This window comes from Poecilia formosa, unplaced genomic scaffold (genome assembly GCF_000485575.1).
Source record: "Poecilia formosa unplaced genomic scaffold, Poecilia_formosa-5.1.2 Scaffold73, whole genome shotgun sequence".
Taxonomy (NCBI): Eukaryota; Metazoa; Chordata; class Actinopteri; order Cyprinodontiformes; family Poeciliidae; genus Poecilia; species Poecilia formosa.
The window spans coordinates 1810628-1831244 of record NW_006800012.1 but is presented as its reverse complement, the minus strand read 5'-3'; the positions used below and the strand labels follow the sequence as shown (position 1 = coordinate 1831244).

General features: G+C 38.2%; 1 protein-coding gene across 5 annotated transcripts in view; it reads right to left on the bottom strand.

Annotated features, from left to right (window-relative positions):
• Positions 1–20617, bottom strand: part of tbc1d14 (TBC1 domain family, member 14) — a 37949-nt gene that overhangs the window by 8362 nt on the left and 8970 nt on the right. For 4 of the 5 annotated variants that reach the window (XM_007555871.2, XM_007555873.2, XM_007555875.2 and 1 more), the window contains 8 exons: positions 18436–18559; positions 5086–5210; positions 4050–4132; positions 3832–3949; positions 2708–2814; positions 1423–1497; positions 1241–1332; positions 1021–1092 (listed from right to left, as the gene is read on the bottom strand). In XM_007555871.2, coding sequence (XP_007555933.1) covers positions 1021–1092; positions 1241–1332; positions 1423–1497; positions 2708–2814; positions 3832–3949; positions 4050–4132; positions 5086–5210; positions 18436–18559 — 796 coding nt within the window. Of the gene's footprint in view, positions 1–1020; positions 1093–1240; positions 1333–1422; positions 1498–2707; positions 2815–3831; positions 3950–4049; positions 4133–5085; positions 5211–13960; positions 14408–18435; positions 18560–20617 lie in introns of those variants that run through there. The other variant, XM_007555878.2, reaches the window with a different exon arrangement.

The following is a 20617-nucleotide window of genomic DNA, read 5'->3' as shown; positions in this document are numbered from 1 at the left end:
TGGAAATGTGTGAAAACTACAACTAGAAACAGTAACTGTACTCATGAGGAGTTAAATATCTCAATTTAACCAAGTAGTGTGATGTAATTGGGAGTCATAATTTTGCGGTCGTCATGTTTTGTTTTAATGACAACTTCATTTCAAAGCACTTTTAGTGGAATGGCTTCATCAATTGTGCCGACGCTGTAAAAACTGAAATTGGACAATTTGAAACAAATCTGTCCGACCAGCTGAAACTCAAACACTGACTGATCTCTCATCTGTGTCGAACACAGAAAGAGGCAAAAAGGCCTTAAATATCTGTTTGAATAATTAGAAAACCTACAGAATTACAGAGGAGCTCAATGGTATAAAATGTGAGTCTACGACACTTAGTTCTCATTTCATCTCAACTTTTACATAATTCACTCACTTTGCTTGCTCTGTAACTTATTTTATACATTTTTCTATTACTTTATTATTTTTTAAAGATATTTTTTGTTACAATTTAGCATGCCATTTTTCAGAGATCATTTTGTCAAAAAAAACAAAAAAAACTAAACAAATAAATCTTGTTCTTCTAATTAATCAGGGACCAAAATGATTAGATTTTCTTTTTAATTATTTTTTTCTTCTCTTGTAAAGCGTCAGAGTGTCTACAAAAGTGCTATAAAAATATGATGCATTATTATTATTATAGTCTGGGTATATTGTTCTAGTTAAAGACTGTATATTTTGACTTGCAATTCATTTCACATAAGAACGAGATCAAATTTACCCCAACAGCGTGTTTGATCATAAAAAAGATGGAGGTGATTTAAACATGGATTATCAGTATTAGTGTGACTATTATTGTTCCCTTGGGTAAATTTTCATTGCAGTGAGGTGGCAATAAAACAACAAAAACACCAAAATAATTTCTTTTTTATATATATGTATCTGAAGATAAATCCACATATGTATGTATGGTAAATAACCAACATGACAGAGGTGAGATGTAATCTCAACACAGGAAGTAGGGAAGTGTTTGGATGGACTTACATAGCCGACGTCTGGCCGGTAGCATGTGTACGCTCCCAGAATGCTGTGCAGCACGTCATAATAAGGCCCGCCCTGAACATCAACAGAGAACCAATGAAGAACCAGGAATGAGCTTCACTTCACTTAAACAGCTTTCAACATGGCGGAGCTTTTTAATTAGGTTTAACATGACTGCATCTACATTCTGGATACAACCTTCATGTAGCTTCCTGTTGCTCACCTGCTGGAAGATGCACAGTTGGGGGAAAGTTCTGGAGATGTCCAGCTTGATGAGCTCCAGGCTCGACTCGCGGTCCGAAGAATCTAAAACGTCTTGAAGAAAACCCGTTGTGTCATGTGGGAGTTTTACTTGGATCAGAAATGAAAAACAAAGAAATCCACATTTTGCGTTTAGTCTCTTACCTTCGGTGTCAGTGGTGAGAACTGCTGAGCTTCTCCACTTTTCCTTCGCCCGGGCCAGACAAATGTTATACAGCTCTGCAGGGACGGCAAATCAATCAATATGAGACAGGAGAGGGCAAAGGTTAAAGACGATGAGCGGAGAACAAGATGAGAGGACAGAGAGGTGGTTACAGAAACCACAACTCCATTTCAGAAAACGTTTATTCTACTTGTTGCTGCCCTCTAGTGTTCAGATCCAAGTACTGAATTTGATGAGTGGAGCACCAGTGACCATCATGTTCAACATTCACCTCTCATCAGCAGGTTTATATTCCTACACAAAGTATCTATGAACCGCCCAACAAAGGCATTTAGAATAAATAAAAGCTACCAGCTGAATATTGTGATAAAGGAAAAAGATATTTTGGATTTTTCATGCATCTAATGAGTCTCTGCTACACTCAGGGCTGGAGATTAAATGTTATGTTCTTGAAAGCTGCAGAGGAACCTTTAACCTTGTTCTTTCAGAACGACATGGCGATAATCAGAAGCACTGATGTGAACAAAAGCAAATATTTTATGTGCAAAGAACGTCTTTTCAAAAACATGTTTGAGGATCCAAACAGTCAACTTCCTAAAATAATACCCAAGTCATTTCTTGGTAAAAAAAAATGTCTTGGGTATTATTTTAGGAAGGTGACGATATTCAAGCTTAAGTGCCAGGAACATGTGGAGTTTTATTACGACATCCATTACCTGCATATTTATACAGCAGAGATCTTGGAAGCCAACATGTCGTTTCCTCCAGTATGCAGAGGAGGTGTCACATTTTGAGCCGTTAAACTGCACATTTTTTCATCAGTGGTAGGTACACTTCCATCAACAGTGCAGATCATTTTTCATACAGTGCATGATCTAGCTTAGAAAACAGTTAGCAAACCTAGCTTCCTTTAATTTAGTTTTACAGGATAAATTCTAAAACACTAATTTACCTGGATGATTTGTAAACATTCTCAATCCCAATGGGTCCATAGGAGGATTATATCACTTCTCCTGTATAATTAACTCTTCTTACCTAGATTTCAATTAAGTATATTAATAAATTACTCAACCAATAAGGACACAGATTAGTGTTTGAAAAATGATATCACTGCCTTTTAATGTTAACCTGAAGATTTTAGATTTATTTATCTGTTTCAGAGCTGGAAGAGGAAACAGGTTAGTAAGCTGAACTAGAACTCTGTAAATTTAAATTAAAACTGAAAACAACAAAAAAAATATAATAATAATAATAATAATAATGTACCATGTGTGATGTTCAGCTCGTTGCCCACAGCCAGGCTCCACACTTTTCCCCTGACACTTGGAGGGATGCCTTGCCACCAGAGGTCTCTCACTCGCCGGGACGTACACCTGCAGACAGAAAAGAAAAACTCAGGCTGGTTTAGAGCTTTGTTTCTCTTTTTAAAGAATCCATTACTGGTCAGTGCCACATGGGGGCGATAATGTACGACTGCAGGAGCTGCTGCCTCTACCGCCAGAGCAGGAAATGACAGGTAAACCCCAACACAATATATCTGGCTACTACTTCCTGTTTAGGTTTTCACAACTCCTCCTTTTACTGACCTGCGTGTGTTCGGTTGTATCAGCTAATGTGGTATTTAGTTGGTCTAAACTAAAGTAGATCAACTAAGAGAAAGTATCCTGTAGGTACATGGATAATTTCTGAAGAACAAGTATTACTAGCGTGTCCGGTTTTGAGATTAAGTGAGCCTCAGACGAGGCAAGAATGCTGGGAATGTCACCCAGGAATGTTTCAGAGACAAATGTTTCATGTTTTTCAAAGCTTGTGAATGGATAATTGTTGAGATCGCAGCTGATTCTGAATGCATTTCCTGTTTGAGCTAATCTTGTGGCAGCAGGAAAAAAGGCAATTACTAAAAAGAAAAAAAAAAGAAAAAAAAATAGTAAAGAAAACAACCAGCCCTAGATTTACAAAATGGGAAAGTAATATTCACAGTAAATTTGAAGATAAATTCATTTATTAAACACTAGAATAAATGGGATAAATATAACTGATCAATATGTGCCGGAAATAATTGAGAATGTTTGGACTGAATAAAATATTTAGAAAAGATGCAACAATATTCAATATTCATTGATTCAGTCTATTGTGATGTTGGTCTCTAGATCCATATAATTCTACAGCTGTTATAATTTTTCTATTTGGTTTTATATGCTTCATTTCTGTTTTTACTAAAACCAGATACAGACGGAAGAAAAAAAGTGTTATGTGGAAGGCTGTGGAATGTTAACTAATCTTTTCTTCTTTTTTAACTTAAGTCAAACATACAATTTTGCATTCATTTAATTTACTGTAACACATATAAATGTGACTTGGAAAATATAAATAAGAATAGCGTGACTCACATTGTGCTCCAGTTGGGTAGGATCTCCTGGTTCCAGATCTGGGCCGCCGTGCCGATGCTCTCCTCCAGCTTACAGCGATCCTCCAGCTGCTTCTTCCTTTTCTGAGCTTCCTTCAGCTCTGCAGAAGACAGAGAGTGAATTTAAAAATACAAAAAAAAACAAAAAAAAACAATATATGACGAGCTGATGTGGGTCAGTGAGGATTCCAGCTGGCTGACCTCTCTTCTTGGCCTGGGCCACCATCTCCTCATACTGCTGTCGGTGTTTCTGGGCCTCCTCTGCAGGTTTGGCGGGCAGATTACTGCAAAAACAAAGATGCGTGTGTGTGTGTCAGAGGAAGTGAGTGAGCAGCAGTGTGTGTGTGTGTGTGTTCACTGAGCTCTACCTACATCATTTATGAGAAGCAGGCCTATGGCCTAAAGAGACACACCAGTCTTGTAAAGGAAACTCTCTACACTCCATCACAAGCTGCATGTAATCCAGCTGCACATGTTTGGATCCGCTTTCAATTTATTTATTTATTTTTTTCCACAAAGTTTTTAATTTTTGGACCCAAGACTGATTTCTGATTTTTGTAATTAAAACGGACATGAGGATGAATGTCCTTTTTGATTTCCTGTTTGTTCCTTATAAGGCAGACCCACTGACAGTAGAGAGGTCAGAAACGCATTCTGTTTGGACAAATAAGTTATTATATATAGCATATTAGAGGAATGATGCTTCAATTTGGCCAAACTAATAATTAATTCTGACTAAATCAGAAAATCCAGCTGGTCAGCAAAACATCTCTGGCTACAAATTAGAGTTTGATTTACACTACAAAAACTCACACTATGAGCTGTATTTTCTGTTAATTTTTTTTTCTTTTCTTTTTTTTTAAATCTCCAATTTTAAGTTGATCCTTTTGTTTCCCACTCAATTTTTTTTCTAATAAATAATAAAAAAATCTGATGCAGAAATGGAATGAATGTAAACATTGGATTTCTTGCATATAATCAAAATGGAAGAGATGGGAAAAAACTCCTGGTATTCCAAGAGGAAGTTGTGATGAATTAGTTGTTTTACAATGAAATAAATTAAGCAGCACAGAAGAATGAGGTCTAAGGAAACGGTAAGAACAACAACAAAATAGACAAGAAATGAGAAGCTTTTTCTTTTAACAAAGAGTGAGGAAGTGGAAAAAAACATAAAGCATAAGCTCCAATGATCATGTTAATGAAGACACTGGTAGGATGGAGCGATGAGGAAACGTACGCAGGTCTGTCCTCCAGGATGAGCGCGGTGGTGGAGAGGGGCTCGAAGTCCAGGTTCTTCCTCACTCCCTGCCTGGGGGATGTCGGGTTGCCAGGTCCAGCTTTGCCACTCTTTGTTTCATATTCCTGAGGACAAACACAAACATGGATGGAGAAAAATAAGAAAACAAAGTGACGACAGACGGCAATAGAGGCCAAATTATTTAGTTTGGCGGCAGCTATTAGTGTCGGAGTGGTGCTGGTATCGACGTGTAGCATCAAGGAGAAAAATAAAACTATAAACATTCCACTGAGGAAAGTCCCTTAAGGGTCAGAAAGTCATGTGGAAGGACAAACCGATGGGATTTAGTGAAGGACAGACAAAACTAAAAAAAATTTAAAAACTAAAATCAAGAGACGTCGTTATGGACTGACTTATTTTCAGTTTGTCTCTAATGAGCTCTGATTTAACGCTGGGTGTGACAGAGAGGGGGGTGGTCATGTGATGTGTGTTTACAGCTGAGGTCATAGAGCAGCTTAACTCAAGGCCAGCCATCAGCTGACTTTCACACTGTGGGCGCAGCGTTACGGAGCACACGGGTCAGAGGACGGCCTCTTTAGAAACACAGCACAGACTTCCTGACCGATTACAAAGCAGCTAAAAACAGAACAAACGCAGCGTGGATGCACATCAAACTGAATCACAGACGATTTCGTACATTGGCAACAGAGACGGAGGTCTGCCAGAACAGAGTTGGTCACCGATCAGCACAGAAAACACCAGGCAGGAAATCCATTTCTACACTCAGAATGACTAATGCAGTCCAAGGCTTTTTCTGTCTTTTATTGTTACTCATTTTTATGATGCACTGTAGTTATCTACATATTTGTTACATTGTCAAGGAAAAAAAGAACTGTATGCCCAGCAGGGACACAGTCTGACTTACATCATTATCACCACCACTAGTAGGTGGTGATAATACCCAGAATTCAGAGCAGGCTAAATCAGTGCTGGGTCAAAGATTTGATTTAATAGAATGGTAAATGGACTGAACTTAAATAGCGCTTTTCCAGTCATTTCGACCACTCAAAGCGCTTTATACTAAAGTCACATTCACCCATTTGCACTCAAACACTCACACATTTATACACCGATACGCAGATCGGTAGGCAATTTGGGGTTAAGTGCCTTGCCCAAGGGCACATTGACATGTGGCAAACCTACAACCTTCCAATCGCAAGATAACTACTCTACCCACACAGCCACAGTCGCCCTAAAATAAATTTTATTTACTTCACTGAGAAGCACAAAAAATATGTACAAGTTCTCCTAGAATAAAATCAAAAACACTGTAATGCCTGTGCAGCAACAGCAAACAGCAACGGCAGTAACATCAGCATTAATATAATCAAACTTCAAATGCTTGTGTTCTTTGACAGGTTGGCCATTTCCTTGTGTCCATATGACTAAGCTTAATGGACAAAGAAAAATATAAAATTAACCCCACAAGAATAGCTTCTATTCTTCTGCTTCCTTTTCTAACGCAGCATAAATTGAGCCTCTATTATTATAGACTTATAAATAACTTTTGGTGACAAAGTACAAAGAAAAGAGAATTTACATTTTACAAAGCCTATTGCTGTGCAGCAGTTTGGAATATGGCTGTATTCAAAAAAAAAAAGAAAGAAAGAACTATTGTTCATAAATATTTGAAAATGTTTAACAAATTGAACATTTTAGCACTATTTTTTTAAATAGTGCTGTTACCAAATTTACCTCGCATTCAAGAGGTAAATTCTCTGTAAAATAAAACTCTTTAGTTAGAAAAAAACAGATCTGGGAGAATAAGAGACTCTGACCTAAAAAATAAATAAATCAATCAATAATGTGTGTCTGGGAGATATTCTATTTACCTACTGGTTTCTCTAAAAGACATTCTCCCCACTGACTACAGTACCACATGAACTACAAGACATTGTGAAGCTTTAAAAAAAAAAAAAGAAGAAAAAGATCAAGCTAATTGCAACAACTACTAGTAATCGAAAGCCAATTCAAAAAGATATTTAAATGAGAAACTCCCTGCAATGGTCACAAAAGAAACAGGAAAATAACCAAAAGAACAAAAGTGATGTAATGGAGATACAAGATAAAAGAAGAATGCCAAAAGCATTTCCAAAGGTTCAGGGGATCAGAGGAGAGCAGCTGATGCAGAACACATGAAGCATTGTGGGTAATGGCCAGGAGCACAGCAAGCAGATACGAAGCTACAGAAAGACTGTTCCAGCTCTAACCGTTAACATCCTACAGAAGACGAGCCGAGATTAACGATACGATACGGTGACAGGCTGCTTGTTTCTTTGACACTGCTGAAGGCAGCTGGTTCGTCTGAATCAGCTGCAAAGATAAAAACACAAATCCAATCCATTTCCTCTCTCTATCAACACAAGTAAAGCAGAGAAATCCCTCATAGCCGTCAGCTAGTTTACCGAGTTGTTGGAGATAACACTCGTGTGTCTGGATTTCTTTTTTTTTAAAGGAATATTACCAGGAATTTGAACAGAACTTTAATTAGACTGTAAAGCCATGTAGAAAGGTATCGATGTCACAGTACTAAATACGGCATGAAATGTCTCGTCGAAATAAAGTCAGTGTCAGAAACGGCTCTCAGCCATCAGCTATATTTATGTTTAAGACTATTATTCTGAACTAACAAAGTACATAGTTTTTGCACTGTGGACTAATAAAAACCACACGTTGGTTTGGTTGACATGGTTACAAAAGCACTGAAACTGTCTACTTCAGGGTACAGCTAGCATCAGGGCTAAAGGTCAGCTTTTTATTGAGAGTGGACAATTTATCACTTCTAGTTCAAACTCTTGTGAACATATACTGAGTAAAGCTGAACTGGATAATTCTACATTGAACAGAGAATCCTGAAAGTGCTGTTTGATATTTCTGAGATATTTTTCTCAATTCTGAAAACACAAAAAGTTTAATTTTTGATACTTTTGTTTCAATATTTTGCCTTCGATTTAGATGAGTATGAAAACCTCAATATGTGGTCTAGATAATTGTTAGGGAAGTATAATATATCAGCATCAACATCTATATCAGCTGATTTTAATCTTTGTTTAACGGACTGGAATCAGTTCAATAAATAAAACTGCGGTGATATTTATTCCCATCTAGTCGCCGTTTGTGCTTCAGGAGAGGGAGAGAAGCAATGTAGATGTTTTTACACACTGTTGAAAGTTAAATGTATAATATAATAATGCTATGGTAATCCGTCATAGTGGAAGTATAAATATCGGACAAATTGTCAAATTGGTGCATTCTCAATTATTTTACAAAGTTCAGACTATTGTGGACACATACCGCCAATTGTAAAAATTTTGAGTTTTTGACAAAAACAATTTAATCTCTTGTTTTTGTGAACTCGTGTAATTCCTGAAACAGACTGGATTTATGTTTTTTTTAAATATAGTTCCAATAAACAGTGAACGAAATCTCATGTCAGATTAAGTAAATACTTTCAGTCTGTATGTTTAATGCAAAGCCAAAGTGGATTTTGTTTTGTTCATTAGTCTGTGTGAACCCTGGCAGCAGCTGCACAGCCAGAGTTCTGCGCCACTGAAGAGGCTGGATGCAACAAAGAGAGGGAGTGAAGAAAGGAGGGAAGGGGTAGAAACTGCTAGTAGAATCTGTTCTGCAAAGACATGATGTTAATGAGGGGAATGCAGGAAAGATGGAAGGATGTGTGAAATCTGTGTGTCAGGTTGACAAATTAAACCACAATATAAAGCAGAGGCTAAAGCTTCACTGTTCAGCAAATTCTGCTGTCGAAACAGCACTTAGCTGCTAGAGTAAAAAACATGAGTATAAATCTGAAGACATTCATCTAAAATTAGGTTAAAGCACTACCTAGCAACATTTATGACCTCTATTTTTATTTTTTTAATTCACCCATTTCATGATTAATGAAGCCAAAACATCTGAATTATCCAGATCCTCTGGTTCATGTCGGATCCCATTTCTAAGACGGTAGATTTCTCAGCCTGCTCTGTGTGCTTTAGTTCTATAATACCAGTAAGAGAGGCAACATCAATCAATGAAGGAATTACTTTATGATAGAAACCAGGCTAATTAAAGTCACTGGTGTTTTCCTGTGCTTCAGAAAAAGGATACATCTGCATTATTAGCCAGCTATTCGTCTCACAGCAAAGAACCTGGCAGTGAGCCACTGGCTTTGGTTTCAGATGAAACACTGGAAAGCAGAACTCTGTGTGTGCGCGCGTGTGTGCGTGTGTGTGTGTGTGTGCGTGCGTGTCTCACGCAGCTTGGCTCCATGCGCAGCAGCTCTCCTCTGGAACAGCAACCATATCCCGTGATAACCTGGCGCCACGGCAACATGCTTTGTCATGCTGCCCTTCAACGGAGCTCTCCAGTTTCCGGAAAGTGATGAAAGAGCTTCCGAGTGCCTGGCTGCACTGACTGACCGACTGACTGACTGGTGTTAAAGCTGGCAGCTAATAGCCTTTACAGCTAAATTCTTCACCAGACAAGTAGACACACTTATAACTACTCTGCTGTCATCATAACCTGCTGCCACACGACGCAGGCAAGAGTTAGCAACATCACTTAAAAGTATTTCTGGTATTGTGCTTCCTTAGGCGTTGCCATATATTGTTTCTTTGGCATCAAATCGTCATGGAAACTCAGCCTCCTCACTAAATAATGTATACTGTCAGATTAAAGGCTACAGCAGCGACACACCTCCTGGTTTCATGACACCATTAAGCGGAATCTGCCTGAGGTTAGCTAGCAGAACACACTGAACAGGTAACTAGGCTTCATTTGGTTTAGCAGGCAGGAACCACAGGAAGGTTTCCGAGTTTAAATAGCAAAACTACATCAACGTTCAGAGTAAATTATAAGCAGAGACTAAGATACATGAAGAAATACAACCAGAGTGATCATTTGCACAGGGTGTCTGTAGGTTTCAATAAGTCAAATTTAAGACTTTTTAATGCCAACTCAAATTAAGATTAAAAAATAAAAACAAAAAATACAGGGGATGACTGAGGGATTCTGCTGGCTTACATGGGTGGGTGCCAGGGCAGAGCCAGTGGTAAAAACATACAAACATCTACATGATAGATTGGGGGAGGAGGGAAGCTAGTTAGCTCGCAAGGGTACATTATATTATAAATAAAATGTTGAGCTGCTAATATAAATTGAGTGAATTGAGTATAAAATGAGTAAATTTCCAGCAAAAAACTAAGACATTTTCTAGAAGAAAAACAAGGACATTTTTGCATTTGAAAAGTTGAAAATTTGCTGAAAAATAAAAAAACTCAAATTTTGAGATTAATCTCAGAAATTTGAGGGGAAAAAAGTTTTGAACTTTTTAAGTAAATACGACTTCTTTTGAAACAAAAATTTCCAAGTATTGAAGCTCAGAAATTTCCACATTTTTTTTTCTAGAAAATTTCAGAGATTTTTTCGGGCGGAAATTTACTTTTTATTTTTCTATCTGCCTATGATGCCCCTAAATATTACTTGAATAAATAAGCAATCATACAACTGGAACTGAGCCAAACTCGGCATGAGCTGGTACAAAATTCTGACGGCACGAGAACCTTGATTAAATCTAGCAAGTGTTAAAAGTATTCACACAAACGTTTAAAACAAATAAAAAATAAGTGCTTCAAATTAAAAACAAAAGAACCAAATTTTTTATGCTACTGCTAACATTAGCAATAGATGTGCAAGTGTATTTTGCAACGTTAAATATTTCCAAATTCTCAAATTCTTTTTTGCACAGTAGTAGGTGGAGTGAATTACTTACATTACTCTAAAAGAAATGTATAAAGGAACATTTTGGTGATTTTGAAACTGTGTTTTAAAATTGTGAATAGTAATTTATATCATTACTAGATGGGTGAGAAGTTCACAACTAAGCTGTGAACGAGCTCTGATCAATTACAATGTAGAATATGTTTTACTTCACTCTTTAAGATAATACGTAAAATAAAAAAATGCTAAAGATCTGTTTGAAATCTGAAGAAACTCAGTGACTAATTCATCCAAACATCTGACATTCCTGGGGGGGCAGTGCCGTTTACCAGATCAGTTAAAGCAAAAAGATGAAAATAATGAAATGACTTTGTAACAGATTCAGTTATCCTCGGATGTAGGACGTAAACATGTCAAACAAGTATTTAGTTGCTGACTGGAGTGTTGAATCAGAGGGAGTTACTAATTCAGCACATTTTTTTACAACTAATGTAGTCGGCGAGAATGAACTGAGATCATCTGTGTGCTGAGATAAAAAGGAATGCAGTCCATTACTGTCGTTATTCATATAGTTTGGAATCAGCAGCTATTGATCTGTTTGAGAACAGAAGGTTAAAAGTCTGTCCTGACACTCAGAAGCACAGCATTGCTCCATCATGAGCCTTTTGAGTCAGAAATTGATCACGAGTTTGCAATAAATTTTTTCTGATTACTTTTAAGCGACAAAGAAGAAAAAAAATCAATCAATCAACAGCACGCCAAATCTGACGCTACAATTAACCCGTGTTTGACGGTATGCTGGATTTGTTCACAGGACTTGCGACCAAATACATAAAAATACTTGTCTTTGTCTTCATTATGGTCAATTTCAGTCGTGGACACACTTCCGCAAATGCGCTAACGGCAAAGCTAATTTTATTTTGTTGCACACTTAGCTTCCCCTACTTAGATGCTAAAGAGCTACTTTACTCGGCTGCTTTGTAAACTTTCAAGTTGAAAAAAGTTCAAAGTCTGTGTTAAAGTTTTAGTTATTAATCTTCAAGTAGTTGCACATTTATATTCATGCTCTTATTTTGAAGTGGGTGAAGACTGGTCACGCAGCAGTTCCAGTTCCTTTCCACACATTCTCCCTTTGCATAAAACACAAATACAATATCTAAGTGCATTATAGAACATAGAAATATCAAATTTAAATGGGAGCTTGTGGGTTATTGTTCTGAAAGAGCTGATTAAATTTGAATTTAAGTTAGCGCTTTAGCATTAACTTCTGCGAAATATGCATCAGTTTGGCGCATTAACTTTAGTTTTATAACCCTAAAGCACTCATCATAAATATTAGGTCTAGTAGCTCTTTAGTTAGCACTGCCCATAAACGGTTCATTTTAATTTAAAGAACAGCAATGTGGATTTGCTGATTTTCTTTTCACTTATGAATTCTATTTTTTTTTTTTTTGCATGATTAAAATACCAACAAATATACACTGAAATAGATAACAGTAATAAAATTAGAGTTCCAAACCAAAGCAACCAAAAGGCACGACACCAAACGTCATCATCACCAAGGTGAAGATTTTCTGCATGGATAACTCAGCGGTGAGAGTATGAGGGTTTCTGGAGTGCACACACTCATGTGACCAACAAATAGAAAAGAGAGAGCTAAACATCCATTTAAAAACATTTGTCATGGGGGACAAGACAAAGTTAAAGAGACCAAACCAGTATGCGCACCCAAGTCATGCTTTTGTAGCATATGGAGAATGTGGTTTGTATTGTCTCAAAAATCGGGTGTTAAAATTTGTTTCATAAGCTGCTCTGAGGTCTGCGTGAACTCATCTGCATCAAGTGTGAAGCACCAGAGCTATTATATTGCTATCATTATTGTAGTTGCCCAACTTTCTCTAATTTACAATTTTCCCCTATTTATAGAGATACCAATGGTGGTTAGGGTTATTTTAAATTTTTTAAAATCTTTGAAATTTGGTACAATTTGGTACATATTTTAGCCAAATGGGATTTTTCTATAAGAATTACATTAGTGATGAAAATATTTCTTTGTAGCCTTTCTGACACGAGGTCAATTTTCTCCATTAATTTGAATAAATGTCTCTAAAGCATAAACAAAGTGATGTCTTGTATCAGATTGCTCATCTCTGAGCATGAAAAAGCCGCATACTAAATGCTGAGCAGCAGGCATGCCTCCACAGAAAGAATGTTCCTTTTAAAATAGCTGCAAACACCTTTTGTGACCATTTTCACTTCACTTCATCTATAAACATGTCATTAAATTGTGAAAAAAAAGCCAAGTCTGCATCCCACAGTAACAACCTCCAACCTGAAGAGTGTTGTTAATTGGCCCGACTTAATATGGTGCATTAACTGAAGATTTTTGCGTTTCAGAACTATAATGTTGATAAAAAAAGTAGCAGTTTTCCCAGAATTTGTCATTTTAAGAGGAGATTCAAGCTCTTTTCAAAAAATTTTGATCCAAAACAATTATTTAACAATGATTTAATTTCCATACAATCTATTTTACCCCCAGGTGAATTACAGTTTCCACTGAATGAGTTTACGATCATGGGTGCAATGATTTCAGCAAACAAGGAAGAGGTCTCAGAGCACCTCAATGGACAGCTCTACAGCCAGTGGCATAAACACGGGGATTTCCTGCAGTCCATTTCATCCAAACATTGACTGGAAAGAGGAATTAAACTGTCATGGAATCAACAGTTAAATGAGCTGCATCTCTTTAACTGCAGGAGGAAATCCTACGAGTGCATCAAAGAGAAGAGAGCTGGTGGTGGAACCCTGCTGCACGTGCTTTTGATGCGCAGCTGAAAGCTTCGTGTCAGGATGAAAAAGCTCAGCACTCCATCAATGCTACACATCTTTATCCATCTTGAAACGGAGAAGTTATCATCATCGCCTTCCGCTCACACAAAGCGGCGAGGCTATTATGTGAAACCGGAGCAATCCTCCTTCTGTACAGGCTCTTTTATGTTGCAGCTAACCGATGTCCTCTGATTCAGCCAGACAAGGAGACGGTCGCTCGGTGGGGGTCAGGGGAAAAAAAAAAAAAAAGCTCAGCGGCTACTTCACTCACCATGAACGCTACGGTTCCTTGCAGATGGACAGTTCTCCGGTAGCCTAGCGTAGCATCACGATTGCTCGGCAGGGCTCACTCCTGGTAACAGGACACCCAGGGCAGAGGGACAGGCAGGCTGCCGATGGAGAGACACACCCCGCATTGCAAAGGATGCAGCAGTAGGGGCAGGACACCCTATGATCCACTCAACACCCCCCCCACTCTCTCTCTCTCTCTGTCTGAGCAGTGACGCTACGATGATCCACTCTGCATCAGGTCTTCGGCTGCTGTGTGTGTGTCAGCAGAATCAGCCCTGCCTTGCGCTGTTGGTCTGCGTGTCTGCAACGAAAGGCTCTGCGCTCGTCTCATCTCTGGCAGTCCAGCTAATCAAGCCCAGAGTAACGGATCGGGTTTCACCTCGGCTCTCCCAGTCCGGTCGAGGCCGACTGAGCACCGGCAGTCTCCTTATCTGCTGCCCTAGAAACATTGTCCCCATTGTTCTTGTTCTCAAGCAAAGAACAAGAACAAGAACATTTCCTTCAAATGTGTTATTTTATGTTTTAAAAGGGCAACGTCATCTGTTAATGTGCCATTTTATAGCACAATAAAGTGACTTAAAATACATTTTACTTCCAGATTTAAATTGGGCCTCTGTCTCTTTAAGAAACTCCTACTCTTTCTGAAACTTCTCCTTCAGGAAGTCATCAAACATCACCATTAGCCCTTTAGCAATGTTTTTACCAGCATCGCACTGAGGAGTGTCTCCAATAATGAGCTCAGCATGTGTTCACCAGGTGTTTACTAATTGCTTCTGGCTAGTCTGAAGGAGCTGATTGGTGGGGGGGAGAATGCTCTGTGAGGCGGAAACTTTGAAGCTCAGAGGAGGAGCTTCATCTGAGGAGGTGGAGTTAGGTCCATCCAGGGGTTTTGCACAGCTGAATGGTTGCCCTGGAGATTCAAGAATTTCTCAAACATTCATGAGCGAATGAAGCCAACACTCCAGATATGTTTTTGATGAGGGCATAACATTACAATATGATGGAAAGCTCAAAAGTCGGTTTCACATGTTACTGCCCCTTTAAAGACAAAACCATTGTGGGATATTTTCACTTGGTGTAAGACAAAATATGGCTAGTCAAAAGAACAGAGTTGTTTATAGTTGTTGAATTAGAGCTTTGGCATTAAACACAGTGCAATGAGTTCATCTTTGAAAACAGCCGGCGTTGCAGGACAGAAGCCTGAAATCTGAGCAGCGTTAACCAATCTTGCAGTGGAGTGTAGGGTTACAACCAGAGATGAGATAGGAAGCACATGTGTCAGTGTGCACATGCCCATATGTTTACACCCACACAGGCCACTGTAAACCACTGAAAAGTAATATGAGAGGTGCTAAAAGCCAGTTTTTGAAGATATTTTTTGTCATTTGTATTTTATTTTTAGAGAAAAAAATTAAATTGGAAATTGAATTTGGTATGAAAGAAAAAAAAAATCTGATTTTATTTTTCAGTTATATTTCCCAGCCTTTCCTGTAATATGACTTAATGTTAAAAAGTCAAAGGAAAGTCTTTGTAAGGCGCTGGTTTGATCTTTAAAGATGTAACTGAGCTTTGCAGCCAGGACTGAATTAAACAGCGATTGTTCCGCCTCTAGTGTCACCCAGAGAACAAACGAAAGCAAAACAAGTGGTTCCTCACCCCCTTAATTACACACTAATCCGTTTCTTTGATGCATTTTACTTGTCAAGAGCTGTGCTATAAACGGGCCTGAGACCATTTCCCATGTGATTAGCAGCAGGAGATTATACAGAGGCAGTTCAGCCTCCCAACAGGAGGCTGAGAAGCTTTCAGCAACACCTCAACGGAGCTTGGAACGGAGTGAAAATAAATACAACAGAGCGCTGGCACTAGTAGAATATGCTGCATTACAAACAGAGACGAAACAACAGCTCAGCTGGTGGCTGGAATCAGCTGATTCTGAAGTAGACAGGCTCAACCAGTCTAATCTGACAACTACATTTTTTCTTCTTTCTAACGTGAGACAACACAGCTAAGTGGCCAAGTTGCACTGCAAACAACATGTCTGGCTGCGTTTCACAGCTGGTCTAGATGCTTAATTGCAATTTTTGCTGAAATAAGATTATTTTTTTTTTTTTAACCAGGTCTTTCATACCAAAATGCGATTGCAATCAGACTTCTGTGTGAACGGTTAACAACCCCAAGGCGACCTGCATGCGCAGAAGAAGAGTGTAGACATCACACAGCAGTGCTCTGTTTATGGAAGTAAAAATGAATGTCGCCGTCTATGGACTGATCTTTAAAGTTGTTCAGCGAATGGGAGCCAACAGTATTGTCACAAGATCATAAGACGAAGGAAGCTAAGAAAAAAAAAAAGAACAAACAAGTAAGTTTTGTGAAGCACTGACTGTTGGAGCCAAGAGTGCTGGGATTGTGATGAGCTCCAGTCACACACACTTCTTTCATAATTTCAAAATGTTGTGGAAGATGTTTGATTTAGTATATTTGCACCTCTACTCTAGTGTCTCGACAGAACACAGACTTCCGATGAATAAGGCTGCATTCACACTGCAGCCTGAAGTGACCCAATTACAATTTTTTTGTCAAATTGGACTTTTTTGTCGTGGCCGTTCGCACATCCAAATATATGCAACCTGTATGTGTTCTCCAGTTCTGCAGACGACCTGAAAGTGTCCCGCATGCGCAGTAGAGGGCACAATAACGTCACACAGAGAGAGTGTACTCGGTGTTTTGCCAACCACCATGAATAAGAAGTGCTCCGTGTTTGCGGACGTAAACATGGATGCTAACAATGTAGCATATCTTACGATTTTAAAGTAGTTTTCCAACCAAAGCCAGCACTTTAACAACTTTATCCTCATTACAGTCTGCTATGGTTGTTGTTTTTCTTCCCGCTTGCGCGTATCAGGACGCAGGATAAGGACTTTTGTCGAGTATCAGTGACGTTCAGGTGGGATGTACGCGACCTGGACATTAGGATACATTTGAATCGGATACTCAAGTGGCCTGGGTCGCATTCGAAAAGAATCCGATCCGTGTTGTTCAGACCGTCATGTAAAGATCAGATACAGGTCGCATTAAGTAAAAAAAAAAAAATCGGAATTGGGTCACTTTAGGCTCCAGTGTGAATGCAGCCTGAAGTCAGACCATTTGTGGCCCTTTCAGTGATTTTGTACGGTTTCCTGACTACAATGGTACGAAATTCCCAGACAGGCACAAACAGTGGATAAATTGCTCAAGAATGTTTTGAGAAAGTGATCAAAAGTCGGTTCTTCTTAAGAACAACCGGCCCAAGTTTGGACTCAAGTCTGAGGCCCATTTTATATTTCAAAAACAATAATTACACAACAATTTTCTACCAAAATCAGACTACTTTTTTTCTTTCAATAATGGATTCCATGTCTAGTTAATTGTTAAGCATGCTACACACACAAAAGAATTGTGAAATTAGTTTTTGCATTTTCTTTAAAAATCTAATATTTGTGCCTCATGAGTTCTTGAACTTTACAATTTCAGTCTGCATGACGGGAAATTGATCTACAAACCAAACAAAGTCTCTCACAAAACCCCCTGACTGCATGCTTCCTCCTGTGACAGTGAAACCTGTGCTGGGCCAACACTTTGCAGGTTTCTATGAACTGTCGAAACAAACAGTGGGTTGGTTGTTTGCTCTCCAGCACGTGGCTTCCTAAAATTAGCCGTCAAGCTTCAGCGACACCGATGTGGGTGTTTCTGCTCAGAACACCATGCTCATTTCACTCAGAGACGCGACCTCTTCATTATTAGGCTCCATTTAAGGTCCAAAGGGTTAATATGTAACTGATTTATCAGTCAGCTGTGGGATTTTATTCAAGCTACAGCCCACAAGCAAACAATGACATCATCAAGCTAATTCAGTCAATATGGGAGGACAGACCACTGCTGCTGGTTTACGTCGATACATTATTACAGTGATGCAGCTCAGCCTAAACCACAGCTGACTGCAAGGACCTGGGAAATCTAATTCATAGCACAGACACAGAGGACATATAATAATAAATCAATGGCTTTGTTGAAAGCTTGTCAGGACTCCGTTGTAAAATGAAAATGTATTAATTTACTTTTCCTTGAAACAGATTCCTTAGAAGCCCTTCTTTTCTGGCAAAGTCAGGAAGGTCATGTTCTCTTTGAAAAGCTTAAGCAAACAGGGAGCAAAGCAAATAACCAGTAAGCAAACAATCTATTGTTGGGTTGTGGAAGGGATTTCCTCTCCAAGGATAACAGAATTATATTACAGAGATGGAAGGTTTTTATATAGAGTTGAATACCTTTCTGCCGTATGAAAAATATTCATATGGCAGAAACATTTGATTTCAGACCGGTGTGGCATTACTGGTTTAGAGATGTACCGTCTCTAATGTTGTGAAGCCTTTCTTTCTTGCTTTAGAGTCATGAGATCACTGAAGCTTTCGTTTCTACCTTTTGGATTTTCTTGGGGTCCTTTAGGGGGCCTTCCCGGGGCGGGATCTTCCCAAACAGCTTCCAACCCGGATCTTTCTGCTCCGCGGGATTACTGTCCTTCACTTTCTTGGCAAACAGGTTCCTGAGAGAAGGCAGGGATCGAGAAAGAGAATTAGACTGGAGAAGAAAAGTCAGACATACTTTGCTAATTATGTTCATCATATCACTAGACTTGTCTCTGGACAAAGATGTGGAGTTAGTGTCAGCTGAACAGAAGGTAATCGGTCAGCTGACTGATAGATCTTGACTTTTCATAAATTTTGGTGATCAGACAATATGCATAGATTTCTTCTAAGTATTAGAAGAAATATATTTTTCAGACTGTAATAGTAAAAAGCTTATTGAACCCATTACTCTAAAAAGTGACTAATCATTTCTCTGTTTTTAAGGAGCATTTATCGATTTATATAAAGCTCTGGAAAAAATAAAGAGGCCACTTAGAATTATCAGTTTCTCCGATTTTACTTTTTGTATATAAATGTTTGTGCAAAATTAATGTTCTTTTATTCTGTGAATTACAGACATGTCTAAGAAATTCAAAGAAAAAATTTTGTATTTGTAGAAAATGAGAAATGATCAAAAATAACTAAAAAGGTGCAGTGCTTTCAGACACCAAATAATGCAAATAAAACAAGTTCATATGCATTTAGAAACAACAGTACTAATGTTTCAGCTCAGGAAGAGTTCAGAAATCAATATTTGGAGGAATAACCAGGAGGGTTTCAGTCGGGTTCAGTGCAGCGTTCTCTCCATCATTTTTCCCAGAGCACACACTAAAATATATTTTTCCCCATTTGTGACAGTTAACTTCAAGATAAAGTTGGAAAAAAGTAAGCAATGATATTGTGTCAGATTTTTCAGGGAATAACTTAAAGCACAGTTAGTTGTAGTATATTGTGATATATATTATGATATAAAATAGTCCATGTTGTGATATGATTTATTTCCACCTAACCCAGATCTATGCACATCTTATCCAGCGATTGCATTTTAGTTTGGTTAATTTAGTAGTCTTGACAGCAACGCTCTAAACATTTTATTCAGATTTGAGAGCACAACCTCATGAAAAACTGCACTTGAGGCAAAACTAGCAAGTATCAAACCACTGCATGTGCATATGGAAGGCAGAGGTTCTGTTTCCAGACTGGGTTCACTGCACCATTTAGCTCACTAATCCCATCATTTGTAGGCAGATAAGCAGCAGCTGCTGCAGGGACAGTTCAATTAAAAGCCTCAATAGACTCCAAATATGGTCAAATATAGACTTGATGTAATCTGACAGGAGAAATAATGGCTTGTAATGTTAGAGGCTCCTAATAATGATGGTTTATTTGTGCTGCAAATCTCATTTGGAGAGCTTGTTCAGATGGCAGCTGGTTCACATTAACAGGTGATAACCGACCAAACCAGGAAAACATAAGGAAATGTTTGGTTTATGCCGCAAGCAGTTCAAGGTCTGAGGTTTAAGAAGCTGATAAAAATGTTTACGACTGAGTATTATAGGAATGTTATGGTACAACAATAAAAGTAGTTTGCAGTTGTCAAATAATACAACTCTATTCAGGGCTACTCGAGTTTCTCATTGCTTAACTGCAAATTAGGGATGTACTCAAATGAACATTTCAAAAATGTATGATATTAACACTGCTAGTATAGCCAATAACCGATTACTCTTTAACCCTTTCATAGCTTCTAAACATCAGTGGTTATCAGACCAATATCAATATGTTAAAAGAATGACAAACAATGGCCGCCAAGAACATTAATGCATGTATATTGTGCTTTCTTAATGTAATTACATATCTCAGTCACTTGATGTCTAATAATAATAATAATAAAAAGATATCCCAAATAATTTTCAGCCAATGACTGGAAATCCTAAAGGAACATCAGTACAGAAGTGGATTTCCAGCACTTTCTTTTGTAGTCTCTTGTAAGAAGAATTAAAATGGGATTAAACCTACAAATATTACAAACATTACACTGAAGATGTAATTATTACACTGACTATTACAGTGTAATACAGAACATAATATCCACCTGGAGAACCATTGAAGTGACATCATGAAAGATCACTAGAACATTATGTTCATAATGTGCTAATTTTCCATTACCTGAAATAAAATTATACTCCAACAAA